Raw genomic sequence first — 27380 nt, forward strand, 5'->3', positions numbered from 1 at the left:
TGCAAATTTTAGAGAAGTGCCATGATCACATAGGACTGGAGCACTCCTTTCTTTCACGGTGGATTGTGCAACACAGTAGATAATTTGCATAAGAAAAAGTTCATCCCCAAATTGCCAGCAAAAAAGTTGAAAAGCCTTAATTCAGCTCTTGTCTGAAATTCAGGCTTGTGTACCCAGACACTTGGTAAAATAGTATATCTGACAAAGTATTAAGGCTAAATATATGAACTTTTACAAAATCATATTATAAATCACTTGATAAATGTACAAAATTGAAGACAGAATAGATGTTATTGACAAAGTCTGAGAATGGAGGGATTAGGCATAAAATTCACACAATTAAGTACTTTTTAAAAATCAACCGTATTGTGCCCTCTCCTGGGTAGGAGATCTTCCTTATGTCACTATCTTAAAAAATATAAATAAAGGCAAACCAACAACAATCATAAATACAAAAGGAACTACTCGTGTTATTGCAAATGAGACAGTATCATCTGTGACACACAGAAAACCATTTCAGGCCATAACAACTTTCAAAACCTACTAATCACAGACGTTGGAAGAGAGAGAGAGAGAGAGAGAGAGAGAGAGAGAGAGAGAGAGAGAGAGAGAGAGAGAGAGAGAGAGAGAGAGAGAGAGAGAGAGAGAGAGAGAGAGAGAGAGAGAGTTGCTAACATCTGCTGCAGCTGTGAAGCATAAACCCTGACAGGAACCTTTCACAATTTATATTATTGGAGAGAGAGAGGGGAAAAGTGATCCTGCGCCTTTAATTTCCCTTTCTGAGCAGAGAAGGCTGCACAGCCCTGACAAGCTCACTTGTTCCCGTCTTTAATGTGCAATCTGTTTTCTCCAGCGGAGGGCACTCAGTGTATCACAAACTCCAGCATTAGCACCAACCAGCTCTGAGCACCATCAGTCTCCGGAAAGCCTTCTGAATTAGACAAGGGCTGCCTCTCAGCACAGCTACAAAACACTTTCAACCTGACCAGCTAAATGGATAAACCTAGCCCGCATAGCTTTTAAACTGGGGTCTCACACAGCACAGGCGGCCTGCTTGCTTCAACAACTGAAAAATCCTGAGGATGAATTGCTTTATCTGGGAATGGCAAAAGCCAGCACAATAAGGAATGCCAGGTATTCTGAGGATTTTCTTTCTTTCTTTTTTTTTCTTTTCTTTTCTTTTTTCCCCCTTCTCCTGTGTCTTTCTTTCTCTCTTTCGCTCTCTCTCTTTTTCCACAGAGAAGTTGGTTACCTCCGAGATGGGCTGTAGCTCTTTTCACAGATTGCCAATTTACTGCTAATGTGTCCCTAGTGAATTATACAATGGTCCTCAGAGCCTAGAGGCCCTCCCCCCTCCGACCCCCGCACCCGAGCGGCTTCCTCTTTCCTGCCCCTTCATCCCACCCCTGCTGATTTTTTTTTAAGTATATGTATATCTATATTATTTTCGTGTGTGTGTCTGCCTGCCTGTCCTCTCCGGGGAAGTTTACATGGGGCTACTGGCTCACATGCGGGCTGAGAATGGTTTGAATGACAGCTGCACTGTGTCATGAAGGTGGTGGTGATTTCTACAGGAGAGACCAAATAAGAAGAAAGCAGAGAGAGGGGGGCAGACGTTTTTTGGATGACAAAGGATGGGTAAGCGAACTTTTGTTGTTTTCGTCTTAGCAAAGCTGATCCTAACCCCTCATCCTCAACTGGGAATTTGCTGCTAAAAGACCAGGAAACAGGCACAAAGCAGCAACCTCCACTTTACCAGTTGTCTCACTGGAGTTGCTATTATATTTTTAGATCCTTTTCTTTTGGCAGTTTTTTTTTTTAAATCCATAAATGCATAACGCGGACTTAAACACACTCTGGAGGGATAGCTTTAAGACTGTCTCTAGTGTCTGCGTACCCACAGCTTGGGAATGGAGCATGAAATAAATACCGTGTTTGCTTCTGTTCCCTGATCATATGAGCCACGCTTGTGTTCAGGTTGCTGTCAGGACGACTGTTAACACTTGGCTGTGTGTGTGTGTGTGTGTGCAGGGGTGGGGTCCCTACTTTGTAAGAGGTGGCCCCGGAGGCTTGTTTGATCTTGGAAGCTGCATCCTGAATACAGCTTCCAAATTTCCAGTAGTCATTTGCCAGTTTTATTTTTTGGAGTGTGACTGGCTTCTCTCCCCCCCCCCCCCCTTCTTCTGTCTGGGAGAGCTGGGTTGTATTTCAATGAGTCTGTAGCTGACTAGAAGACCGAGTGCAAGATGAAGTTAATTTTAAATAAATAAGTAAATAAATAAACGAAGAAGAGGAAAAAGAAAAAAAAAGACAGTTCTTCTAGAGAGGGAGAATTTTTAGACTAGGATATTGGCTGATTGACTCTTGGTTAAAAGATGACTACCAAAGAAGAAAAGAAATTGCAGCCTGCAGTAGCCCCCCCCCTCTCTGTCTGTCTGTCTGTCTCTTCCCCATTAAGAAATAATATACCTACTGTTGAAGGAGGAGAAGAGTCCCATCGCATGCAATGACTTGAAAATGCGGCATAAATGCTAATAGATTGCAACTTTGCAGGCTTTCTGAAGTTAATGGAGTCAGGGGAGAGATGAAAAAAACAGTCAGTGAGAGACTTGAGCAGGTCAGGATGCTTGGGGCGAAGATAGTGGTCTTCCTTATTTATTTCTCAAATTTGCAAGGGCAATTATATAGAGGAAAAAACCCATGCAATCTTCTAATAACACGATTAGTTTATATTCTGCACATTTTGAATGAGAATTTGACGTCTTAGCTAGAGCTGGGGGTGGCTGTGGTATGGGTAATCACGTATCTTAGCTCGTGTGTCTCTGGGCATGAGGCCAAGGTATGCAATAATGTATGTTTATTAACCAACTGAGGGGACCTTACACTGTTATGAAGCATGTTTTGTGGGCTGTCTGTGCATACTCCTATGCCATTTTTCAGGTCTCAGAGATTGCAACCCTTGTATGCAGTCAGTAGGTAATTCAGGCAGAGCAAACTTGGATTACTTTGACAGCATCCCGGAAGCTCTTTTGCTAAATCACAGCCTATTTGCTCAAATAGGAAAAAGGTATAAGAACCAGGTTTCCTAAGTCATGTTTCTGACCTTATTGAAAGATGCAGTGTAGTCCTATGGGTCAATACAGTGACAGCCAAACATTATTGTTATTCAAATGTTAGCATTCAGGAAAAAGAAATGCCCTGGGCTTTTCAGGGTTGGGATGGAGTAGAACTCTTGAAACTCAGAGAGGTTTTTCACAGTTCTACAGCTCTGTGATATTATGAAGATGAAGGAAGAAAGAATGAAATCTAAACAGCAAGCATGGAGCTTTCTCGAGGAAAGAAAATATTTAAGTGTTGAAATGTGTTCTTAAATGAACTATCTCATTCTTACACTAGACGGGACCCTCCTGATCCCGATGAGCCACTAGTGCTGTACTGTGACTCTTTGACAGTGTGCATCTGTGTTCTCTTTGCTATTGTAGGTTTCCGTCTAATCACGCAGCTGAAAGGCATGAGTGTGTTTCTGGTGCTATTTCCCACCCTGCTGCTGGTTATGCTGACGGGGGCTCAGAGAGCTTGCCCGAAGAATTGCAGATGCGATGGCAAGATTGTGTACTGTGAGTCTCACGCCTTTGCAGACATCCCTGAGAACATTTCTGGAGGGTCACAAGGTTTATCCTTAAGGTTCAACAGCATTCAGAAACTCAAATCCAATCAGTTTGCCGGCCTTAACCAGCTTATATGGCTTTATCTTGACCATAATTACATTAGCTCAGTGGATGAAGATGCCTTTCAAGGGATCCGCAGACTGAAAGAATTAATTCTAAGCTCCAACAAAATTACCTATCTGCACAATAAAACATTTCACCCAGTCCCCAATCTCCGCAACCTGGATCTCTCCTACAACAAACTTCAGACCTTGCAATCTGAGCAGTTTAAAGGCCTCCGGAAACTCATCATTTTGCACTTGCGATCTAATTCCCTAAAGACCGTGCCCATAAGGGTTTTTCAAGACTGCAGGAACCTTGACTTTCTGGATTTGGGTTACAATCGTCTCAGAAGCTTATCCCGAAATGCATTTGCTGGTCTTCTGAAGTTGAAGGAGCTCCATCTGGAGCACAATCAGTTTTCAAAGATCAACTTTGCGCATTTTCCTCGTCTCTTCAACCTGCGATCCATTTACCTGCAGTGGAACCGGATCCGCTCTGTCAGCCAAGGCCTAACATGGACCTGGAGTTCCTTGCACACCTTGGATCTATCAGGGAATGACATCCAAGCGATCGAGCCTGGGACATTTAAATGCCTCCCAAATTTGCAAAAATTGAATTTGGATTCCAACAAGCTCACCAACGTCTCCCAGGAGACCGTGAATGCATGGATATCCTTAATATCCATCACCTTGTCTGGAAACATGTGGGAATGCAGTCGGAGCATCTGTCCTCTGTTCTACTGGCTGAAGAATTTCAAAGGGAATAAAGAGAGTACCATGATATGCGCAGGGCCTAAGCACATACAGGGTGAGAAGGTCAGCGATGCTGTGGAGACTTACAACATCTGCTCTGAGGTCCAGGTGGTCAACACAGAAAGATCACACCTGGCGCCTCAAACTCCCCAGAAGCCCCCGTTCATCCCCAAACCTACCATCTTCAAACCTGATGCCATCCCAGCCACCCTGGAGTCAGCGAGTCCATCCCCGGGCTTTCAGATTCCAGGGACGGATCATGAGTACGAGCACGTGTCATTTCACAAAATCATCGCAGGGAGTGTGGCTCTGTTCCTCTCGGTAGCCATGATTCTCCTGGTGATCTATGTGTCTTGGAAAAGGTATCCAGCTAGTATGAAACAACTCCAACAGCACTCGCTTATGAAGAGGCGGCGGAAAAAGGCAAGGGAGTCAGAGAGACAAATGAATTCCCCTTTACAGGAATACTACGTGGACTACAAGCCGACGAACTCTGAGACCATGGATATATCGGTTAATGGATCTGGTCCCTGCACATATACCATCTCTGGCTCCAGGGAGTGTGAGGTATGAACCGTGATCCTCCTAAAACCATTTCTACTGCGGGGAAGGAGAGGTAAATGTTTGAGGCTCTAGCGGTGTGTCTAATCACTAGAAAGATTAATGACCCTTTTACTTTGGGGTTTTGCTCAGTGTGAAAGGTTACTTAATTAAATTGCAACCACCAGGAAACTGACTACTTTAAAAAAATGGTTGAAACTTGAAAGAAAATCATTCAAGGATGGGATTAAGTTGTAATAAAATACTATGTTAAAACACCTGTTTTTTTTTTTTTTCCTATCTTTTTTTCCCCCTAAAACAGTTTGTATAAAGGGGTTGGACTTGGAAACATGAATTCTTACAAACAAAACCATTCTGAAATTTATGTCTGGTTCTTGGTGATTGACTTTTATAATGGGGTGAAGATGAAAGGGCCAGCTTAATTTAAAATTCAAGAAGGAAACCAAAATGATAGGAGATAGTAAAGATTAAACCAAAGAGCATTTGACCCAAGGTTTGACTTTTTTTGCTATTAACTTTTAGTTTGAGTTAAAGCATGCAACTAGGAAGTCACAGCCATGCCACATGTGTGTCTTTCATTGTTAAGCCAGCATATAGAATAAATATCCAAGGCCTGCTGTAGAACTGCATAGAATGATATTAATCTTCTAAGGATGCTTTCTTTCTGTTGTCATTACTTTCCTTTTGTTTTTTATTACTGGGACATGGATTACTTTCCAAAGGATCCTTAAGTGCTGGCTATTTGTGTTTTATGGGAAAGAAACTGAATTTCCATATTTTGCCTGCTCCTCTGGTCACTAACAGAAGGCCAACGTCTAGTGGATGACTTGGCAGTAACATAATGATGGGCATCACAGAGTATGCTTGTCACTTTTGCTATCGTCCTCAAAAAAACAAAAAATGACATGAACTCTTGTCAATCTGACTCAAAACTAAGTGATGCAAATATTTATGACTAAAAGGTGTAACTTTTGCTAGAGTCTTCCTCATTTGCATAGAATCCTCAAAGGCGTGTCTGGATTTCATGTTGGATTCTGTTCATTTATATGAAAATAAGTTTGGTCCAGTTCCTGAGTATTTAATTTAAAAGATCACTTACCAGATCACTTTACATGAATAGAACAGTGATCTCCCACTTCCATTTTGTACTTGAATTATATTTTATGTATGTTGGTCTTTCCTTGGTAAAATCATACTGTATAACATCCAACTACCAGGTTTTGTTGCCAGAATATTTTAGAGAATTGACATTGGTTCTGGCAATTTTCTCTTTTAGTATATGATATTACCTAATTTCAAAAGTGAGTTTAAATGAGTGTTTAAAGATGGTGCTCTTTCTAATGCTCCTTATATCAGTTAGGAAACATAATTTGTTGTTTGGTAACACATACCAAGTTTTCCACAGACCCAAATGCAGACTTTAATGAGTGTTTTCAGATGGGGTGAATTTGAAATAATCTCAAACCTAGTACGGTTTGGACTCTTTTAATTGTTCTTTGCTGAGTTTGTTTTCTCTTTCTCTTTTTTTCTTGTTTGTGTACCACTGAAAATAAAAGACATAATCCCAAACAATAAATCCCCCAAAGAAACCTGTATAAGCAAATGCCCTTAAAGAGAATAAAAGCTTTCTATGAAAGTCTAACAAGGCTTGATGTTTTTTCTTGCAAGCCCACATTGGTGCATTAGAGGTGAATGTTCAGAATGCAATTTCATCTTATTTTATTTTAGGTATTTGTCATATCTCTGATTCCTTGAAAGGTTGGTACCATAAAAGCTAATTAAAAATCCATGTCTACTCATTTATTTTCTCTGGATTAGAATGGTGAGTCAAAATTCACCAAGAAGGAAGAAAGACTTTAAAGAAGGGCTAGAAAACAGGTGTCCTAAAATTTTTCCAGAGATGTGAAATTACAGATATTTTCTTTCAAAATTCCTGAACTCTACCATGATGTGAAATAAAAGATCTTTTATCTCAAAAAAATGTAATTGAAAACACAGAATACCATATTTGCTGAGCAGAGGACTGTCTAGCTATGAAAGTGAAATGGCAGATTTGATTACTGAAACATGGGTCAGCAAGTAGCATATAAAATATTGTAATGATACTGTTGAGTCAAGTAGCAGCTACTAGGGATGAAAACTCTTTGTCTTGGAACTTGGAAGATGGTTGGCTATATATCTTTCTCAACATTGCCTTCAATGGGCCAAGGAAAAAAACTTAAGAAAGTTAAACTTTAAAAAGCATCATTTTATTCAGAAACTTAGGTATATCCCAATAATGCAGATATCACTCCTATTTTGGATAGTATATTTAGATATTAGTAATAGACAGATATTTTTTAAATTAGGAAATGACAGAGAGGTTCTCAGCATCTTCTCTTTGTCACAAAACGTTCTGCTGTTAAGAGAATGTCCTTTAACGAAAGGTACTCTATGAAACAGAGCCAGGAAATGAGGCAACTATTTTCCCAAATTGATATTTTAGCAGTTACTGTATTCTGTCTTGAGTCTGGCATTGTTTACATAATTCATAATATCAGCAGTATAGACTCCGAACAATTATTTGTATGTTTATAATACCATTTGTGATTTAAAAAAAAACATAATAAGAAACTATCAAAGCAGTAAGGATTCCACTAGAACACATTGCCATGACTGTGAAATTTCTAAGACAATGCCTTGAAAAAGAAGGTATTCAATGGAAGAGTCATTCCACTAAACTGTGATACATTTAGTTGTCATAAACTATACATAGCTGAAATACCCACTTAGTCTGGTTAATAGCAACACGAAACTGTTATGCTCTCTTACTAAGATGGGAACTGTGAGCAGCCACTCAGAAAATATTATCTTAAATATATTTCCCTGTGTGTTTTGCAAGGGGCAGTTTTGAACAGTTCCTATGCAAATATCAGACTAATAAATTGGGAGACAATAATTTAATTGGATAGGCAGTAAAAATTTCTCACATCTATAAAAGAAGAATTCAGTAGATAGATGTGAGTGATTAATATGATTAATGGAATAAGTATGAGAAGCTTACACGTATCTGTCACCATCTTGAGCAAATCAGTGTGCTTGATTGAGCAGTCATCTAATTTGCCTGTCTTCTGAAGGACTAAACAAAATGAACTCAAAGCTGATGACACTTACCTAAAACTTAGGAAGATGTTATTAAACCAGAGGCACCTTCAGTCCTTACATTCCAAACTAGGTTGTGAAATATTACACTTCTTCTCAATCATATCACAGAGATGATGACTGCATATGCATCATTCTTTATAGCATTTCATCTCTAGGTATTGTAAAGAACAAACCTTCCAATATATGGTTCTTCTAAGGTTTGCTTTCTCAACTGATAGAAATAACCACATTTACAAAATTAGCCTATGTGAATGAAGGAAAATGGAAATAACTTCTAGTTTGTCTTTCACATTTTAAAGTAGTGCCATTGTTGAAGCATGAAAGACAATGAAGAAAGTCTCCAAGATTCATCATGCAAAGTGCTTAAAATGTGAAGTCCTAAAAGTTTATCTTGAAGCATCTATCCCATAATGCTAATGGTGCTACCATTAAGGAAAATGTCAGTATGTATGACAACTTAATTGTTTATTTTTCACATTTTTGTTATTTTAATTACACATTTTGAAATAAGTATATAACATAGACAGTTTATTCTTGTCTTTCATGACTGTGCAGCAAGATGGTATAGGCTGCAGCTAACAATTTGTACAGACATAATTGATGGTATTAGGTCAAGTGCAAACTATTGACTTAAGAAGTAATGCTATCTCCTTTTGGCACTTTAGAAGTTGGCTTTTTTAGGTTGCTAAATTGATTTCCAAGAACAGGAAGTTTTTAATACATATTGAAAGAGGGTTCTTAGGTGAACTGGGCCAATGTCATTGTCTCATTAACCACTTACTGAAACAGTTATAGAATATACAACTCCTATTTTGATGAATTACATTATGTCAGGGTGAACTATTATAATTGAAGGTATATATTTGTGTATATGTGTGTTTACATAAGAAGTATACATGTATGCATCAGTGTATTCATATGTCTTTTTATAGATATATACACACTTGTAGAAGACAGATGATATGGGAGAAAAATGGGAAATATATGTTACTTTAGGGTTAATGACTATTTTCAATATCAATAAAAATATGGTGTTAGAATTACTAAGGTTTGTTAGAAATATTGTTTTTTTTTTTTCTTTTTTGAGGCAGGATTTCTCTGTGTAGCTTTGCACCTTTCCTGGAACTCTCTTTGGAGACCAGGCTGGCCTCGAACTCACAAAGATCCGCCTGCCTCTGCCTCCCGAGTGCTGGGATTAAAGGCGTGCGCCACTATCGCCCGGCATTAGAAATATTGTTTTTAAGTAATCACATAATCTATTTTTATAAAAGCATTTAATGAATTCAAATTTGAATCTCTATGATATATTGGCATTTTATTATGATAGGGAATTAACTAATTCTTTTTCTTTGATCTATCACTCGTATTGTATTCCACTATCATAGGATTTCCCAAGTCAAAGCAATCTTCAATCCAGTAAATTCTGCAAAATCTCTGCAGTCATGTACAGAATTAAGTCCAGAAAGATGAGACATACAGGAGAAACTAAGCTATTTTTATTCCTTTGGCTATGAGAAAAGGAATAAGAAAGTGCACATTGAATTATTAAAAATTGGCTGCTCAGGTGAGTGGTCATACAATCCTCCCATTTGGGAGAAAATATATATGCCGCACATTGGCATGATGAGCATCCAAACATCGAGGTATATATACCCGTGCTTGTATCTTACATTCTGCCAAGAAGCTACTTATTTTGAAAGCACTTAAAAGTATGATGTCTTTTAAAAATATCGATTGTCTGACTTGATCCAATTAAAATCTCTTTGTGAATGGTGTTTTCATTAGAATTTGAAACTGGTACTTGTGAGGAGTGACAGCTGCCAACAAGATCTGACATGACAAATTCAGGAAAGATTTTTTTAACTAACTAAAATGGTTCAGTTCTTTTCTAGAATTCACTGTAAACAGCATCTGAAGACATGGTTAGAAGCATGTGCTCTGAGAATCCAAGCTGAGGAGTCTAAGGACTTAAGAATGTATAGATTTCATTTAATACACTAACTTACATAATTCCATTATTTTTCTTAGTTCTGATTTTTTTTCTATATTGAATGAAGCACATCATCTCTATCCTCAAATTTGCCTTCATAGACAACACTGTGCTTTAGAGGTTGTTTGGCAACATCAGCATTGATGACTCATCTGACTGCTCATGTCTCTGGAGTTCTGTGATTCAGTAAATCAAGGGTAGTGTGGCACCTTGTGTGTTACCAAGCATTGGGGATTATGGAACATTAGTATTTCTTTTTGGTAAGGGAAATATGTGAAGTGATGTTGAATACCTTTTAAAAATTAAAATTGCTTTCTACAGTACTAGAAGAGTCATAATTCATCCAGTCAGTTTAATAAAATCTCAATATTCTTAAAAGGGAGAGAAATTATGAGGCTATTTTTCTCATACTCTCCATAAGCCATTGAAATATTAAGGAGGAGTTGAGGAAGGTTGATAAAAATCACAGTATTTTCTATTGTATCAAAATCATTGGTTTTCAAATGGTAGTTCCTATACAGTACCCAATTCACTCTTTTTTTTTGTTGTTGTTTTTTTTGTTTTTTCGAGACAAGGTTTCTCTGTGTAGCTTTGCGCCTTTTCCTGGAACTCACTTGGTAGCCCAGGCTGGCCTCGAACTCACAGAGATCCGCCTGGCTCTGCCTCCCGAGTGCTGGGATTAAAAGCATGCGCCACCACCTCCCGGCTCCCAATTCTCTCTTAAAACACTGCTAAAAGTTTAAAATAATTTTTCACTACACAGAAATAAAATCTAAATAAATTCTACAGTTGAGAGATTACTCTTTTGAAGAAAGATGTTTGATTGCAATATATGCATTAGGATGTTTATTTTTAACAATACTTTTACTTACGTTTATATATGTAAATATATTGTATATGCATGCATGGAATGATACATATGTGGAGTCCAGATAATGATATTCAGGAGTTGGTAATTTTCTTCTATCATGTAGGACTGAGGAATCAGGTCAGGTCTTCAGGCTTGGCGTGAGTGCTTTTGCCCACTGAGGCATCTCATTGGCCCTGTTGTAGTATTTATCAACATAAAATTTGGAAGTGAAGTAACAGCAAAGCTGATAAAACATTTTAAAAGTCATGAAAATACTGTAAATTTAAAAACTATTTAGACATATATTATCCAAAAACTATAAATAAACATGACTAAAGGGAAAACATTGAATACAAACCCTAAATAATGAATTTTTCTACACATAATACAGTGATTTCATTTTATGGCATTATTTTATACATAGGAATATTTTAGTAGGATATAAATAATTTTCTTCAATATAAGCATCAAAATAATTCTGAAATACTCTCTTTAATGATCCATATATACTTAAACATTTATACTCTCTTATACTTGTTGCTGAAAAATAATAAATATACCTATATTAGAATAATGCTGATTTTTCTTTTGATTATGTATAACTAGTTCTTTACTAATTTGTTGAGTTTATGGGATTTGTCTTCACCTTAAGTATTACAGGAAAATATTGAATAGAATTCTAAGTCAGGGGAGTACTTCAGATGTCCTTTGGTTGTTCTTTTCTGTCCCACATTAGTCTGAAATTTGAATACTGCTCACTACCACCTTGTAAGAAGCAGCATTTCTTATGCTTTGACATAGTTTTCTTCCTTGCCTCCTTTTCCAGATGTCAGGGCAAGTGGCAAAGATATACTCATTAACCCTAGACATAAGGGCCATCTTATTAATTCTTACTTTGCTTTTCTTTAATTGTCTTGTCCTGATAATCATATGAAAAGAGAAAGTAGCTATAGCTTTAAAAGTTCCACATAAATTTATAATGCTCACTTCCACATAATATTCCAAAGTTTGGGGTCTTCAAATCTCACTGAATTAAAGGATGGACAAATGTTTTTATTCAAATCAGGTGAATATAAACTACTTGCTTAAGAGAGCTATTTCTTTAGATTCTCAGTAAAATACATATTGCATATTGAAGTATAAAGAGTTATACATTATTTCATTAGGAGGATTTTGGGGTTGAAAGCTCAACCATGTCAATATTACTTATGTAATACCAATAGTTATTAGAGGAATCAGATTGAAATAAAATAAAAAGAATCATATTTTAATGTCTTATTTTCTCATTCCACTCTTCTTTCTCAAATCAGCATTACTGCAACATGTTTGAGGTGTTGAAAACTGTTAAAAAGTTGATTTATTGCTTTCCTTACTGATTTAACAAATGTGTTAAATGTACTCATGTTCAATTAAAATTCTCAAATTCATCTTTTCATATCCTAAATTTGATTATGATGATGTCACTAATAAACAGTTTGATCTGTGCAGTTTTGGCACCAACAATTGACAAGAACTTACAAAAGACAGGAGGAAAAGGAAATTGAAATTAATAATTCCTACATCTTCTCTTTTGTTGTTGTGATAGAAGAAAAATTGATATTTCTTTCTGTGTTTATAGATCTGTAGAAGTAAGAGCAGAGAGGTCAGCCATGGACTGTTTTAAGTTGACAGCTACCTACTACACAGAACAGTCTTACATTGGTCCAGTGGTTAGATCAAAGGGTGAAAAGAGGTCACGTATTTGAAACTGACTCCCCTTGCTTTGCCAAGATTGGACAAGTAAATATGTAACTGACCTTTCCATGATATAATTTTTCTATCTATTGAACTGGGATAATAACTTTCCAAGTAACTGGCTGACATGATTAATGAGATACTGTTTGAAAACTCTGCACTCCTTCACTGTAAATATAAATGATTATTAAGTGGAAGCCTTGCTGTCTACTAAAAAATGCAATATCTAATCTGGATGCATTATTTTCCTGGTTATTATTAGTTATAATGATGCCAATAATGTACATGATTTAGAAGCAAGTATTCTGCTTATGTTTCTTCTAACCTGAATAATAAACCTGATCTTTCTGGCCCCTGTCTGAGCTGTAATTTAGTTTGCGTACAGGAACAGTAATACTTAATAATACCTTAAGATTTTTAAAATATCCCATTGGTTAAGACTTTTATTCACCTTCCTAAGAAAGCAATATTTATAATTCTTTTATTGGTACTAGCCATAAAAAAGAAATGTGTTAGAAAGACGACTCTAAATCCCAAGTCTCATCAACTATTGATGCTCAGTTCATTTTTTTTTTTAACCAAAAGTGCTTCTAGCTCCCCCATATGTTTGTATCTCCAATATGGGAGTTTTCAGCAAAATATAGGATACAGATTGTGGTTTAAATACTTACTAATTTAAAGAAGATGTGATACTGCTGTACTGTGTATTTACATAATTTCAGTAAGATTTCAGTTAACATGACCTCTTACACAGACAAGAAAGAATTTAATGTAGTGTCCACATGATGCATAAGGAGCAAGAAATGGAGTGCTGAGAACTGTTTCCTAATGAAAATCTGGATCATGGTATAAATATGACAGTGCATGTGAAGACAAACTAGGGTAGCTTCATTTTCAGAAATAAATTTAATGCTGTAGAGTATTCCTTATATAAATAGTCCTTTGGTAACTGAAATACTGATATGTGGAACATGGCTATCTATGTATCTATGTTATCTATCTACCCTGTACCCATCTCTATAAATGATACACAAGTATGTCAGATTTCATACTTGTGGATATTTATATTTATTGTCTATAACCAAAGTTCTTTTATAGAAACATCCATTACCTCATTTTTATTTTTGTCCCATAAATCTTATGTAGTGTAAAGTAACACATTTAGCTTTTCTCAAGGAATATGTAACAATGAATGTTATTAACTAAGGGGCAAAGTATTAAGGACCAGCAGTCAGGATCCTTAACAAATATAAACAAAACACAGACATAGTACACAAATAAAATAACTTTATGGGCTGAGAAAGGAGCTCCATTTGTATAGTGCTCACCTAGTATGCACAAAGCCCTCTAATCAATCAGCTCCAGAAGCAGGCAGGTTTAGCACAGTACACCAGAGGTAGAAGCAGGGAATCGGAAGTTCAAAATCATCTGTAGCTGTTTATGAATTTGAGGTCAGTCTGTGATCATGAGATACTTGTTAGGAAAGAAGAAAAAAGGAATAATGGAAGATAGGAAGGAGGAGGGAGGGAAAGAAGAAGGGAGGATAAGAAAAAGTATGTTAATTTTAGTAGGTTTAACAACTGTTTTGCTGTAAGATTGAACATGCTGAATCACACCAATATGGAGATGTCCACATGATATTTTAATCTGGTGTTCTTTAACTAGGGTCATAATCATGTAATGTGATAAGGGACCCACTGTTAGAAGGACATGAGCTCCTGATTCCTCACTCTGGAAGTCATATTGATCCTGCATCCTAGATTTCCAGCAATTACCATCAGAGATCATATTCAAGAATAACCAATGGTCTGATAACTTATCATTTCTCAACACAGTCACCTTGATAAGTTGTGGCAGATCCTTTTACAAATGTCTTGAGAAAAAACAGGCAGTTAAATAATATGAATTTTTGGGGACGGTAGCAGTTTTCTTCCTCAATTGGCTCTGATGTTCATTCTATGTAGCTTTTAGGTCAGTAAACTGGCTCAGACCTGGAAAATGATGGTCCAAATGTAATTCTCTTTAAGAAGTTTCAGCTAAACTTCATTTAACTTATTCTATCACACCTATGCTTATACAAACTATTTAACAGGCTGCCTATTATTATTTTCTCCTAGAGACACTCTGACCCTCTAGCTGGCCTTCCTTTACTCAGGCTCTCTGAGTCCTTTGTTTCCCTATCTTTATGGTAACTCTGCCACCATGTGTACAGTGATGGAGTGATGGGCCCAGGCCAGTGCCTCCCTTGATGCCTTTGATCCTAATGTACTCACAGGTAGCAATTAAATGACAGCTATTCCTACTGAAAATTCTAAACCACAGAGGACACCCTCTTGCACTTTTTGCCACAACCTTAATATCCTGGCCTCATTTTTTCCTGTCCATCTTTTGACACAGACTTTAGTACTAAATTCTAAATTTATTTTCCTTTTAATTGTTATTTTTTTTAAAAAAATGAAAACAATATTAGATCCCAAATTAGAACTTGAAAGGCAAAGGAATATAAAATTTGCACATTTGCAATTCAAAATCAAAATTAAATATCCCTGGTCACAAGTGTTGTGTCTCTTTTCAAATGACATGTGGTAAGCATCACTTTAAATCAGTATTCCATTATATTTCCCTTCATCTGGAGCATAACATTTTCCTCAGGAATGTGTGTATGATCAGCCACTGGAAACAAAGACGGACTAGGATTATTATAATATCTGTTTATATTCTCATTGAATTTTCTTCTTAAACTCGACTGAAACACAATGACTAATTACATGCAAAAAATATTTCCATTGTATTATATGATGTTGTTAGAATATATATGTGTGACTCCTACTAAACAATGGGTGGATGAATATTAGTACTTCTATATCTGATATAACTATTTAAACATATAAACAAATTATGTAGCTTAACTTCAAAGTTTTATTTATTTCCTGTTATAACTTTAATAAATTAATTTTATAACTATTTTTAAGTCTTGAAAGACAAAATTATTAAAATATTAAGCAAAACTATTAAAATGCTAGTGCAGAGGAAAATCCTTGGGAAATTCACATATTTACTTCTAACACATCATAATATAGGTGGATGAGTATAGGTGTGGATCATAAATAATATAAACCTGATACTGTAATACTGCAATCTAGATATTTAAAAAAAATAAACAAATTCTTTAAAATCCTCATTTTATGATAAAAAAGAAATACTTACTAAATATGTTTTATTTCATGATATTGATAGGATATTTCATATTTTCCTTAAACTTTTCCTTTTGTCAAACAGTTATGAAGGTCCCCACTTCATAACCAGTTCTGTTTCATAATTAAAACTCTACTGTAGAGAACTTGCAAATTAAAACCTAAGGAAGATGGGCCTAATGGCACAACCTGTTTGAGTTGGGGCAGGGAGAGAAAGGTCTCTGTGAGTTCACTGTGCAAAAACAAAAACAAACAAACAAAAACCCCAAACAGTAGGATTTCACAGTTAGATTTTTCACTTTCACTATCAAATAGTTACCCACCAACAAAAAAGAAAAAAAAGATTCCATAACAGATTTAGAACTAGAAAAACCATTAACTTTATATCCTCCTTTGTGACTTGTATCCATTATCTGCATTCCATCCTTCTATATCACCTTCTATATCCTTTCCTTATTTTCTTTTTCACATGTTATCTTGTACCCACACGTACATATTTACATATGTACATATTGGATGCTACTAACAACTATTTCTTCAACAACATCCTCATGCAAATACATGATCCCAAAAAAAACAAAGTAAAATAACCTTTGTCTCATTTTTTTCCAAGTTACTTTAAACTATACATGGCTTTTTATATGTGTCCATGTGATTCAGAAGCATTTCTACTTTTCTGCATGCACACCAACTTTATTGTCTATTGTAACAATCTGAGAGCCTTGTTTTGCTTGCTCCTCAATGTTTGGGGTTTTGTTTTTATTCTGTCCTTTGATACAGGATCTGTAGCTCAAACTGGTCTCAAACCCCTTATATGGCCTTGAACTGCTGATTCTCTTGCCTTTACCTTCCAAATACTGGAATTGCACATGGGCATCAACATCCCTGGTTTGAGTCACTGCATTTAATGTAATAGGTTTTATTCTTACATGTTTTGCTATTGGTTATTTGTAATATAATATCTGAACAGCCATCAAGTCTAACCATGGCAGCAGTTTTTTTCTCTTTTAATAGCAATTCCTATTGTGGATATAGCAGGCATTCATTATGTTTTGATCATTTTGTCTACATGTTCAGTTTTATATTTCAGCTTTAATCTCTTCAGACCTTATTTTAGCACAGGATGGAAAATAGACACTAACTTATTTTTCTCATTAAAGAGTTATATTTTCCCCCGGAATCTTTAACTTAGAGGTGGACATGGAAGCGTTCATGCATTTCAGACACTTTTGTACTTTTGCCAGTTGTCCATAGTCCTTCTGAAGTGTATCAGAAGCGTATTTCTAAACTCAAATATAAATTTACTGTTTATGAATGAAAGTGTGTGTCCTTTCTGTAATAGTTATATTCAACATAAATTTCATAAAGACTATCTTACTTCTATTTTGATATGTACAATTGAAATAAAAATGTTCATATTTCTGTATGTTTCTCTTGAAAATACACACACATACATGCACACACACTCAATTTAGGTACAAGTATGTGAGCCAATGAAATCCTTTTAAAGTAATAGAAATCTGTAATTGTGTAAAGGAATCATTGTGGATGACAGGACAGTGGTCCAAGGCTCCATTGCGATCAGCCTCTTCTAACCTAAACAGCAGCTGCCTGGCATCACTCTAAAATGCCAATATAGTTATTATAATATCAATTCATGTTGTTAGTTTTATTAAGTGATTTTAAAATTTCTAGTTCAAAAATTTAAATAGAAGATATGAAAATAAAAACTGTATTTCTTACTTTTTACATATTCTAACACCTAAATCTTCTAGAATACTATTAAATTATGATACACATTGAAACATTTTGTTCTTGATTTTGATAAATTATTTTTATTTGCCCATATTTAAATTTTGTATTTATTGTTTGAAGATTTCATACATGTATTGATTAAATTCACCTCTTGCTCTATCCTTTTTAACTCCTCCAATCCCCTTCCCCTTTTTTCCCTTTCCAAATTCATGTACTCGTCTAACTTACTAAGTTGATTTACTGCTGTACAGCCTACTTTGGTTCAACAAAGAATATATTTTTATCCCCATTAGTGTGTAGTCATATCGAATGACATGTTATTTTGCAGTAACAGACAAAGCGCTCTTTCAGCCAAATTCTTCTTATGGCAAATATAGAAACATTTTTATAAAACAAATTTATAAATATTGACACCAAATGCAACAGATATTTTCAGCATTGTAGTTTTTGTTTTTGAGAGGCATATTTTATACATATTTAGGTGTATATTTTAAAAATTATACATTTAATTTCTCATGCAAATATTTGAATTCCTATAATGAAGTTAGTCTTTTATGTAATTCCTTTCCAGATAAACACTCTTTGAGATTTGTTGGAAGTTTTTACTTCTCTCTTTGTGTGTGTGTGTATGTGTGTGTATGTGTGTGTGTGTATGTGTGTATCTGTGTTTCACAGCAGATGTGTCGAGGTCAGAGGACAACTTGCAAGAACAGGTTCTCTCCTACCATGTGGGTCCCTGGGATTGAACTCAGGTCACCAGACTTAGCAGCAAGTACTACACCTCACTGAGCCACCTCATTACCAGTCTCCATTTCTTTCTTTCTTTATTATTTGTTTGGTTTTTTGTTGTTGTTTTTTGTTTGTTTGTTTGTTTGTTTTGAAACAGGGCTTCTCTGTATAGCTTTCCAGCCTATTCTGGAACTTGCTGTGTAGACCAGGCTGGCCTCAAACTCACGGAGATCCGCCTGCCTCTGCCTCCCGAGGGCTCAGATTAAAGGCATGCGTTACCAGTGCTGTTTCGTTTTTTTTTAATAAAGGGCTTCATATGACTTTCCCTATCAGTGACTTATATTTAATAATTTATCATTTGATAAAGTGGTTAAAATAGTACAGAAACTAATTTTCCTTGAATGTATATAATTTCCATAAAAATTTGTAAATATAGACACCTTTTGTATTATTTTGAGAAAATATTTCCTTTTTTTAGTATTGATATAACTTTTTTGATCTTCCTTGAATCAGAATTTTGTATTATATTTTCCTAGGAAATTCCTCATGACTTTGAAAATGCAGAATATACAACGATGCATGTTTGCTCTTAGATGTCTGTAATCATGTCATGTGCTCTTTAAGGTTGACCATGCTACAAAATATAAGGAGGATTGTTAACTCCTTAAATCTTTTCATTTATGACTCAGAATAAAGTTGTTGGACCATTAGATATATTTTTGTCTTTAAGATGATATATTCCTGCAAACATAGTTTTGTATAGTTTCATGAATTGATTTTTACCATATTTTCTAATGGTTTCATATTTTTAGATTTATAAATTTATAGATTTGTAAAATAAATTTGAGGGCATTTATATCCTATTTAAAGTGAATTGTTTATATATCCTACTTCCCTAAGTTTAACAGTAACAGAGTCTGCAGGAATTCTTCTGTCTTTCTGCTTTGGTATACAAAGTAGTATTTTATTATTTGTATTAGTTACTATTGTCTTTTGTATAGAGTCATGGGATTTCATCTGTATTGGGACAGTCTACTTCTATTAGAACAATGCAGCTACTTCATCATTAATGTAGCATGAAAAAAAATGTAGACACTCCGTAAAGAACGGAGACATACATTGACCAGCAAAGCATATTTACAGACCGGATTTGACTCATGACCTATCATTTGATAACACAAAGCTGTATCATTTCTGTGTATTTTTAAACATAATTTGGTTTTATTGCTAAAAATCAATAGCAAACGTTTTTCCTAACCTGAAATCCTCTTCTATTCCATTTTTATCCCACCCCACCCTTTGTTAGAGAACTATCCAACTTCAGCCCGAGACAATCTGTGAACACAACCTGCCAACCATAGAAGCCCTTTTTGCTAAGTTTGCCATTGTCTTCATTACCACTACATTAATGACATTTGATTCGGTGCCTTACTTTAATAATTCAGCAATATTAAACTCTAGGACCTTTCCCAATGCTCCTTTCTTTGTACTTTTCAAGACATGACAGTTTCTTCCCACTTCTTTTTTGTAAGCTCAAATATTTTCTACCCGAGTATAATAGAATATCTTCTTTATGAAATAATCATCATCCTCTTCTCTCTCTCTCTCTCTCTCTCTCTCTCTCTTCTTCTTCTTCTTCTTCTTCTTCTTCTTCTTCTTCTCCTTCTCCTTCTCCTTCTCCTTCTCCTTCTCCTTCTCCTTCTCCTTCTCCTTCTCCTTCTCCTTCTCCTTCTCCTTCTCCTCCTCCTCCTCCTCCTCCTCCTCCTCCTCCTCCTCCTCCTCCTCCTCCTCCTTCTCCTCATCCTCCTTCTTCTTCTTTTTCTCCCACATTCCCACATCTCTATCCTCTTTTCTTCCACAGAATATTGAATAATGGTCACGCTCTCACACCTCTTCTTCTTCTCTCAGGACTTCACCAAAGAAGCCCTGGGTTTGTCTTTCATTATCTCCACCTCATTTGTTTTCTTCCTTTTCCCACACCTTTTTCAATCCTAGTTGTAGAATGCTACTCAACTCTTCCTAATTAATTTCCATCTCCAAACCACACTTAAAATCCATGGGTGGCCAAGATAATGCACAGTCAGGGCAAGGTAACGAGTTCTTTAATATTTACCATTCCTACTTGAGTCCATGCAAAATTAGTACGGGATTTCTGACTCCAGTAACTCATGCCCTGTCTTGACTCAGTGGGAGCTTAAAATCCTAACAGAGAGAAATATGATTATACTTTTCAATTTTTTTCCTCTTTTGTTACTGCTTTTTAAATATAAACACTCTTTTAACAATAGTTTTGTAAAATTTGTCTTGAAAGATTGTAGTATTTAGTTCATTAAGGGTTAAAGTAAGCAATTGCCCTAGGTTTCTATGACTTTTGTTGTGGCCATTTTTAATACACACACACACACACACACACACACACACACACACACACACACACACACCTTCTTACAACTTGTATTAGGATTTTCTATTTGGTTAATATGTAACACATAACAAATGTAAAAAAAATTGAAATAGTACATTTCATTGACTATATTGAATGAATTTTTGTATACCAGTGAGCACTCACATAAGCAGGATGTTATTGTATAATACTATTTCAGTTTACTGAGGTTGCAAATTATTTTGTTAATAACTTGGAATAAACAAATTTGGGATAATCTTTGAACATATGTTTATGTTAATATATTTAATTATTTACATTGTATAGTTATATTTTATCTCATTTCATAATTCTAAGGTTTTTATTTGAGGGTATCTGTTTCAGTTATAATCAAATCTATCTCCTGTTCTTTTGCCATTTACCACTGTGCTCACTAATGACATACATAATTTCTCCTATTTGTATGTGCTCTGTAGTTTCTAATTACTTTATTATATATTGCTTTTCTTTGCTTGTTCATAATTTTACTGACTCTCATAGACTGTACAATATTTCACTAATCTTTTAACTTTTATAAACAACTGAATTGTTTCTTCAGAGAATAACATTTGTTTTTTATTATTATAAATGTATTTGATTGTATAATCACAAATTTACTTTCTTATAAATTATTCTAAAATTTATTTTACTTATGTCTTTTTTGTATTATATGGAGGTTCTCTCTAGAAAATCTTAAATAAATATTTATTTTACTTTTACTTAATAGATTCATGGTTGATTTCTTTAAAGCATTCTTTTGCCATGCAAATCATTAGCTCAGCTCAGTTCACACTGTCAAGCATTTTCTGTAGTTTTTCAAAATCCTCTTCCATTTAATCACAGTTCTAAAGTTTTATTAATAACTTTAAACATTTTAAGTAGCTACTCATATGCATATATTAACTTTTATTCATATATATTTGACATACTATGTTTATGGGTTATGTACCCATTTATTAATATGTATATAGCCTGTTCGCAAATACTTACAGCAAAGGAGTTAATTTTTTATTAAACTTTTTACGTTGCTCTTATTTTTTCATGCTGATAGTCAGTATAGTGGATACAATTACTTTCATTTTTCTTATCTGAAAATTCTGACTATTTTAATATAATCTCTCTATTGAATTATAAAATGATGAACTATGCAACACATTGACATGAGATTTAGTTCCACAATGGTGTTTCTCCAATCATCTAGAGACACTCTGGAAAAACAAATACTAGCAACAAATAATTGAGCATATTCCATTGTGTACTAACCTGGATAATTTCTGTGAATATTAGAATAAATTTTTTTCTTTACAAATAACATTTTTCTTGCTATACTAATCTCAACCCTGCTTATCTATAGGAATTTAGTTTCAGTTCATATAGTATGCCTTACATATTCCCACAACAGTAAAGAAAGATGTAGCCTTTTTCTAATGTATGAAAATGATTTTCTAGCAGGATGCAAGGGAGGATTTGGAGTTACTCAGATGTGTGACCTGTAGAAATACAAAGTCAATAATAAGTCATCTTTGATATTATTTATTGGAATTGTTTTCTTTAGAACAATGTAGAGTGAAATAACACATTTCTAATTCTATCTTCTAAGATATGATAAAATTTCTGCTTATGTGAATCATTGTTCATGAGTAAAATATACTCATCTAAAACATATTTGTAAATATTCTATTTCTATATTTAATACAACCTAATGTTTTTTCTTTTTCAATATTATCTGTATTTTTATGCTTTATAATCTATATTCTATATGTTTGTACAGTTGTATTTTATGATGTGCCCATTGTAGCCATAACAATAATATGCCAAATATTAATTCCAATTGTCCTTCAAATTATGCTATTTGGCTTAATAAAAATGGATTACTTATTTTGTTTATTAATCACCAACCCATCCCCATCACTAAATTCACATCCAGTTTTTAAAATTTCATTGATCAAAGTGTTAAAGCTATGTTGATTAATTATGAGTCCTAAGGTGCTCAGCAACATCCCCTCAAATTTTTGTGGTAGTTCTGAGGAGGAAAAACATTATGTGGATAATTGGGCTAAATTGAGCTAAGAACATAGAATATTTACAATGATGAAAGTGCTTAAATGTAATAGCAAGCCTCTTCTGTAGGAAGAGAAAACAATTAGAAGATCTGGTGACAGTTCCCAATTGAAGGTATTCTTAAGTGTCTTGAACTACAGAAGAAAATTATCTTTATTCTTTTTCTTTGTTCTTTACTAACTTCTGTTTGTATTCAAATCTGAGGTGGTATGAAGAAAAACATTCAAATATCTTGTGAGTTTAATATAAATGATTAGGGAGTACTCTGTTTAAATTTGACCACCGTTTTTCATCTGGTGTAGGCCACAACACCCATGCATTGATGTGCAAGAATGGTGCGTATCGCAAATGGTGCATGCCACAGTAATCGTCATTCAATTAGAATAGTTAGTCACTTTATCTCTGAAAACCAAGGGCTTGCAGAGTGTTTATGAAAACATTATTTTTCTTTGCATTGCACAGGACAAAGATAATAGCTTTTGCTAGAAAGCTTCACTTGTCATTTGGAAGTATTAACTGATTTAGGATTACACTGGAGAATGCAGCTTTGGTCACTCGCATGCTGCCCACTCTAGTTTACCAAATACAGTGCACTGATCAAAAGTAGTGACAGAACCAGGCAGTGGTTGAACGTTCATTTAGATTCTTTGTTGCTATGTCAATTTTTTCTGTGCATTCCAGAGAAAAGAGTAGCATCTGCCACAGCTGGGCAGGTTCAGGTAAGTGTGTAGAAAATGAGGACCAGGAAGATGTTCTTTCAGGAATAATACATATGTTCTTTCTGGAGCAGTCAGCCTTCCTTCTACAAGCAACAAAAATGTAAAGGTTTCTTAGCCTCAACACTTTTGAAAGTTCAGTTCAGATAACTGATGATACTGGGTGGTATCTGAGCATTTTATGAAACACATCCCTGGCCTACATCCACAGTACCCTCATGAATCCCGACCCTACCCTTTGTTAATGATAATCAACAGTGCTCACACCTCTTGCAGGATGTCTCTCATGGAAACTCTCAAATGAGCACCGTTGTACTACCCATAATTTGTTTTCACAGAAACTAAATAGACTGTCTGTAGTTAAGGAGGAATCACTAGCAAGCTTAGAACCCTGGATTAGATAATATATCTAAAATTGGAGGTATAATCCATACACAGATTGGCTGCTACTTCTTTTTTTTTTAATTTAATTTTATTTTATTCTACAATACCATTCAGTTCTACATAACAGCCACAGATTTCCTTGTTCTCCCCCTTCCTAGCCCCCTCCCCTTCCACCCAGCCCATCCCCCATTCCCATCTCCTCCAGGGCAAAGCCTCCCCAGAGGACTGAGATCGACCTGGTAGACTCAGTCAAGGCAGGTCCAGTCCCCTCCTCCCAGATTGAGCCAAGCGTCCCTGCATAAGTCCCAGGTTTCTAACAGCTAACTCATGCAATGAGCCCAGGATCTGCTACTTCTTAAGTGGACTTAGACTCTCTCAAAAATGAGGGATATTTGCATGCATGTATTTTTTTAAATTGCCACCAATATTTTAATTGCAGGGGCTGGAAACACTACACAACAGAACACGCTACTCTTGCAAAGGACCTTGGTTTGGTTCCCAGCACCAATACAGAGTGCCTCTTCTTCCTTCAGCGTCAGGAGATTTCCTGCCCACTTCTGGCCTCCATGGGCACTGAATTCACATTGAAAATCCCATGCATATTTCCATAATTAAAAATTGAAAGAAAAATTAAGAGAGACTTTGAATATATAGTTGATATGCTCAATAGTAGTACCATAAGGTTTCTATGAATTTATAACTGACATTTATGTTAGAAGGAAATGAAAAAAGAAGGGTTTATTTACACAGTCATGGTATTGCAGACATAGTGCTGTGTGAGATGTGATGTGCATAGACAAACATAGTAAGGACAACACAACTTCCTTTCAGATTTTTAATAATTTTAGGAAACCTGAAAGACACCAACCAGCCCTAGGGGGTTGCAATGCTCAGGTGTCTTAGAGTTTAGGGCTCTGCCTTTACTCATGTGCCTGATCTAGTATAGAAAGAGGTGGGAAGCTACAAATATACCTGCATTCAGTGCTGGATAGTTGCAAAAGACAGCAAGTAGGGAACCGTAAAGCAATAAATGGTTTCGAACACCCTGGACGAAACCGTGCAGGAGGAAACTAGCCTCCAGTAAAAAAAAAAATGTGAAATCTGGCACAGACACTCCTATAATTTTCTGCACTCTCTAAGAAGACAGTTTTTCCGAGGATATGCTCTATTGGAGGAAGCAATTTTCACGGATGGTAGAATTTTCTCCTATTATATGGGAAAGATACGGTTAAAGTCTTGATGAAAGATTTCTCCCAATTGAGTTTGAGGTTCACAGGTAATGAAATCTGAACATATTTGAACAAATGCCATAGAGTGACATGGAGAGGCTGAAATTAAAAAGAGAAATCATATTTTTCTTTTTTCTTTAGAAATACATTGAAGTCTAAAGCACCTAAGATCAAACAATTGCCTTCCCACATTTAGCTGTAGAATCATAGACAGACTGTGTAGCCTATGCCAACTTTATCTATTAAAAATAGTCTCCTATTTATAAAATAATGCTTTTCTTTGTACTCCACAGGGTGATACCAAGATGCCAGGTGGTACCAAACATTATGCAATTTCTGTGTGTAGTGAATGTCTTTAGCAAGTAGTAGCTATTTCTGTCACACTATTCTGTTTGCAAAGTTCTCCCCCAGACATCACCTCTTTTTGGTGATGTTTGGCTACTGTAACTCATCAATAATCTTAGTTTAGGTTATGTCATGTGATTTTTTAAAATATGGTAATTATGTAAGATCATATGTGCAAATCATTACATACATATCTACCTAATTACATGTAAGCTATGCATGTATGTAAGTGTGGGTGTCTATGTGTGCAATATTCATATACACTTTATATACATATCTATATATGTCTGTGTAAATGGTATATTGTAATTTATTTTATATTATATATTATGAGTGATAAGGCACATATGGATATGTAGGATACAAATGTGTATGTATGTTATATAAAACTAATACATTATATATATGCATATATATAATATACACCTCATACACTATATATATTTATTTATTTATATACATACATAACACATATACATATTTGGACATATGTGGCTGTAGATGGTTGTTCTTTTGAATTCTTCAAGGTAGTGAAAAGTGTAATATAGGAAGATACGGAAGAAGAGCCTGACTGGAGACTCCAGGACAATGAAGTCACATCTGGTTCTCCGAGGAAAATGCACAACAGAAGATGCATCTGTTAGAAAAGACCCAAGTCAGTAGGTTAACTTCCCCAATAGGAAGCTGGGGTAGAAAAGACGGAGAAAACTATTAATGGGGAGCAAAGTTGGAATGCCTCAGGTTAAAAGCAGAAACATAAACAGAGCTGAAAAATCAGAAGTTGACTCTGAGAAATCAACACGATTGAAAAAATGTCATTCAGATCTATCTTCTGCTAAATCAAGTCCATAAATTAGATCTACCACAAGAGGCGTGTCACTGCGGATATTAAGCACACGCAGAGCCCAAGAACGCACAAGTTTATTTTCCAGTGGACTTAGGAATTTGGATATAATTTGTAACTTCCTTAAAGGCCCAAACTACCAAAACTACTAGAGAGTTCCCCATATACTGAATATCCCTGTATTTCTCAGAGAAATTATATATTTATAATTCTTTCCACAGATAAAAATATAAGAGCAGATAGAATCACTGGTAAATTCTAGCGAACATTAGAAAAAATCTATATTTTTCATAAAATAAAGAAAATTGTAGAGAAAACTAAATAGGAAGAAACATATCGCAACCTATTCATAAAGGACATCACTGTACTCAAGAGGAGACAAATTCAAGGAAAGAAAATCAGAGGCAAATATACCCTATGTATATTAATGTAAAAGTTCTATACATATTTTATCAAACTTTACTCCAAAATATGTAATCATGATGAAGAGAGAGTTATCTGTGGAGTAGCTGGTTGGGATATCATCATCAACTCAATGCATCAAACTCATCATGTAATTGGCATCTAATCACCTCAACATATGCAAATTAAGCAGTTGACAAAATCCAACATATATCTCCTATTAAAAAAGAAAAACTATCATGAAACTAGGATAGAAGGAAACTTCCTTAAACTGACAGAAAAATCTGTAATAAAAATGATTATTGATGATGTATCAGGGTCTAATGAGCAGTTTCTGTGTAAGATCAGGGGTAGCTATAGATGCCTAGGCTCACCACTCCATTCACTTTAAATAGACTGTTTGGCTAATTGAAGTAGATGAAGAAAGAGATAAATAAATCTGGAATAGATGAGAAATTTCAAATTACTTTTATGTTCTAATTGCAATGTAAAAACTTTAGAGAATGTAAGGTAATATGTTAAGGTTCCCACTAATATGAGTGAGCAAGCTTATAGCAA

General features: G+C 35.2%; 1 protein-coding gene across 2 annotated transcripts in view; it reads left to right on the plus strand.

Annotated features, from left to right (window-relative positions):
• The first annotated feature begins 786 nt into the window (after nt 1-786).
• Nucleotides 787-27380, plus strand: part of Lrrtm4 (leucine rich repeat transmembrane neuronal 4) — an 800827-nt gene continuing 774233 nt past the window's right edge. The window contains exons 1-3 of one of the 2 annotated variants that reach the window (XM_042273499.2): nt 787-1134; nt 1556-1638; nt 3483-5029. In XM_042273499.2, coding sequence (XP_042129433.2) covers nt 1635-1638; nt 3483-5029 — 1551 coding nt within the window. In that variant the 5' untranslated portion in view covers nt 787-1134; nt 1556-1634. The remainder of the gene's footprint in view (nt 1135-1555; nt 1639-3482; nt 5030-27380) is intronic. The other variant, XM_042273498.2, reaches the window with a different exon arrangement.

Source organism: Peromyscus maniculatus, chromosome 3 (genome assembly GCF_049852395.1).
Source record: "Peromyscus maniculatus bairdii isolate BWxNUB_F1_BW_parent chromosome 3, HU_Pman_BW_mat_3.1, whole genome shotgun sequence".
NCBI lineage: Eukaryota > Metazoa > Chordata > Mammalia > Rodentia > Cricetidae > Peromyscus > Peromyscus maniculatus.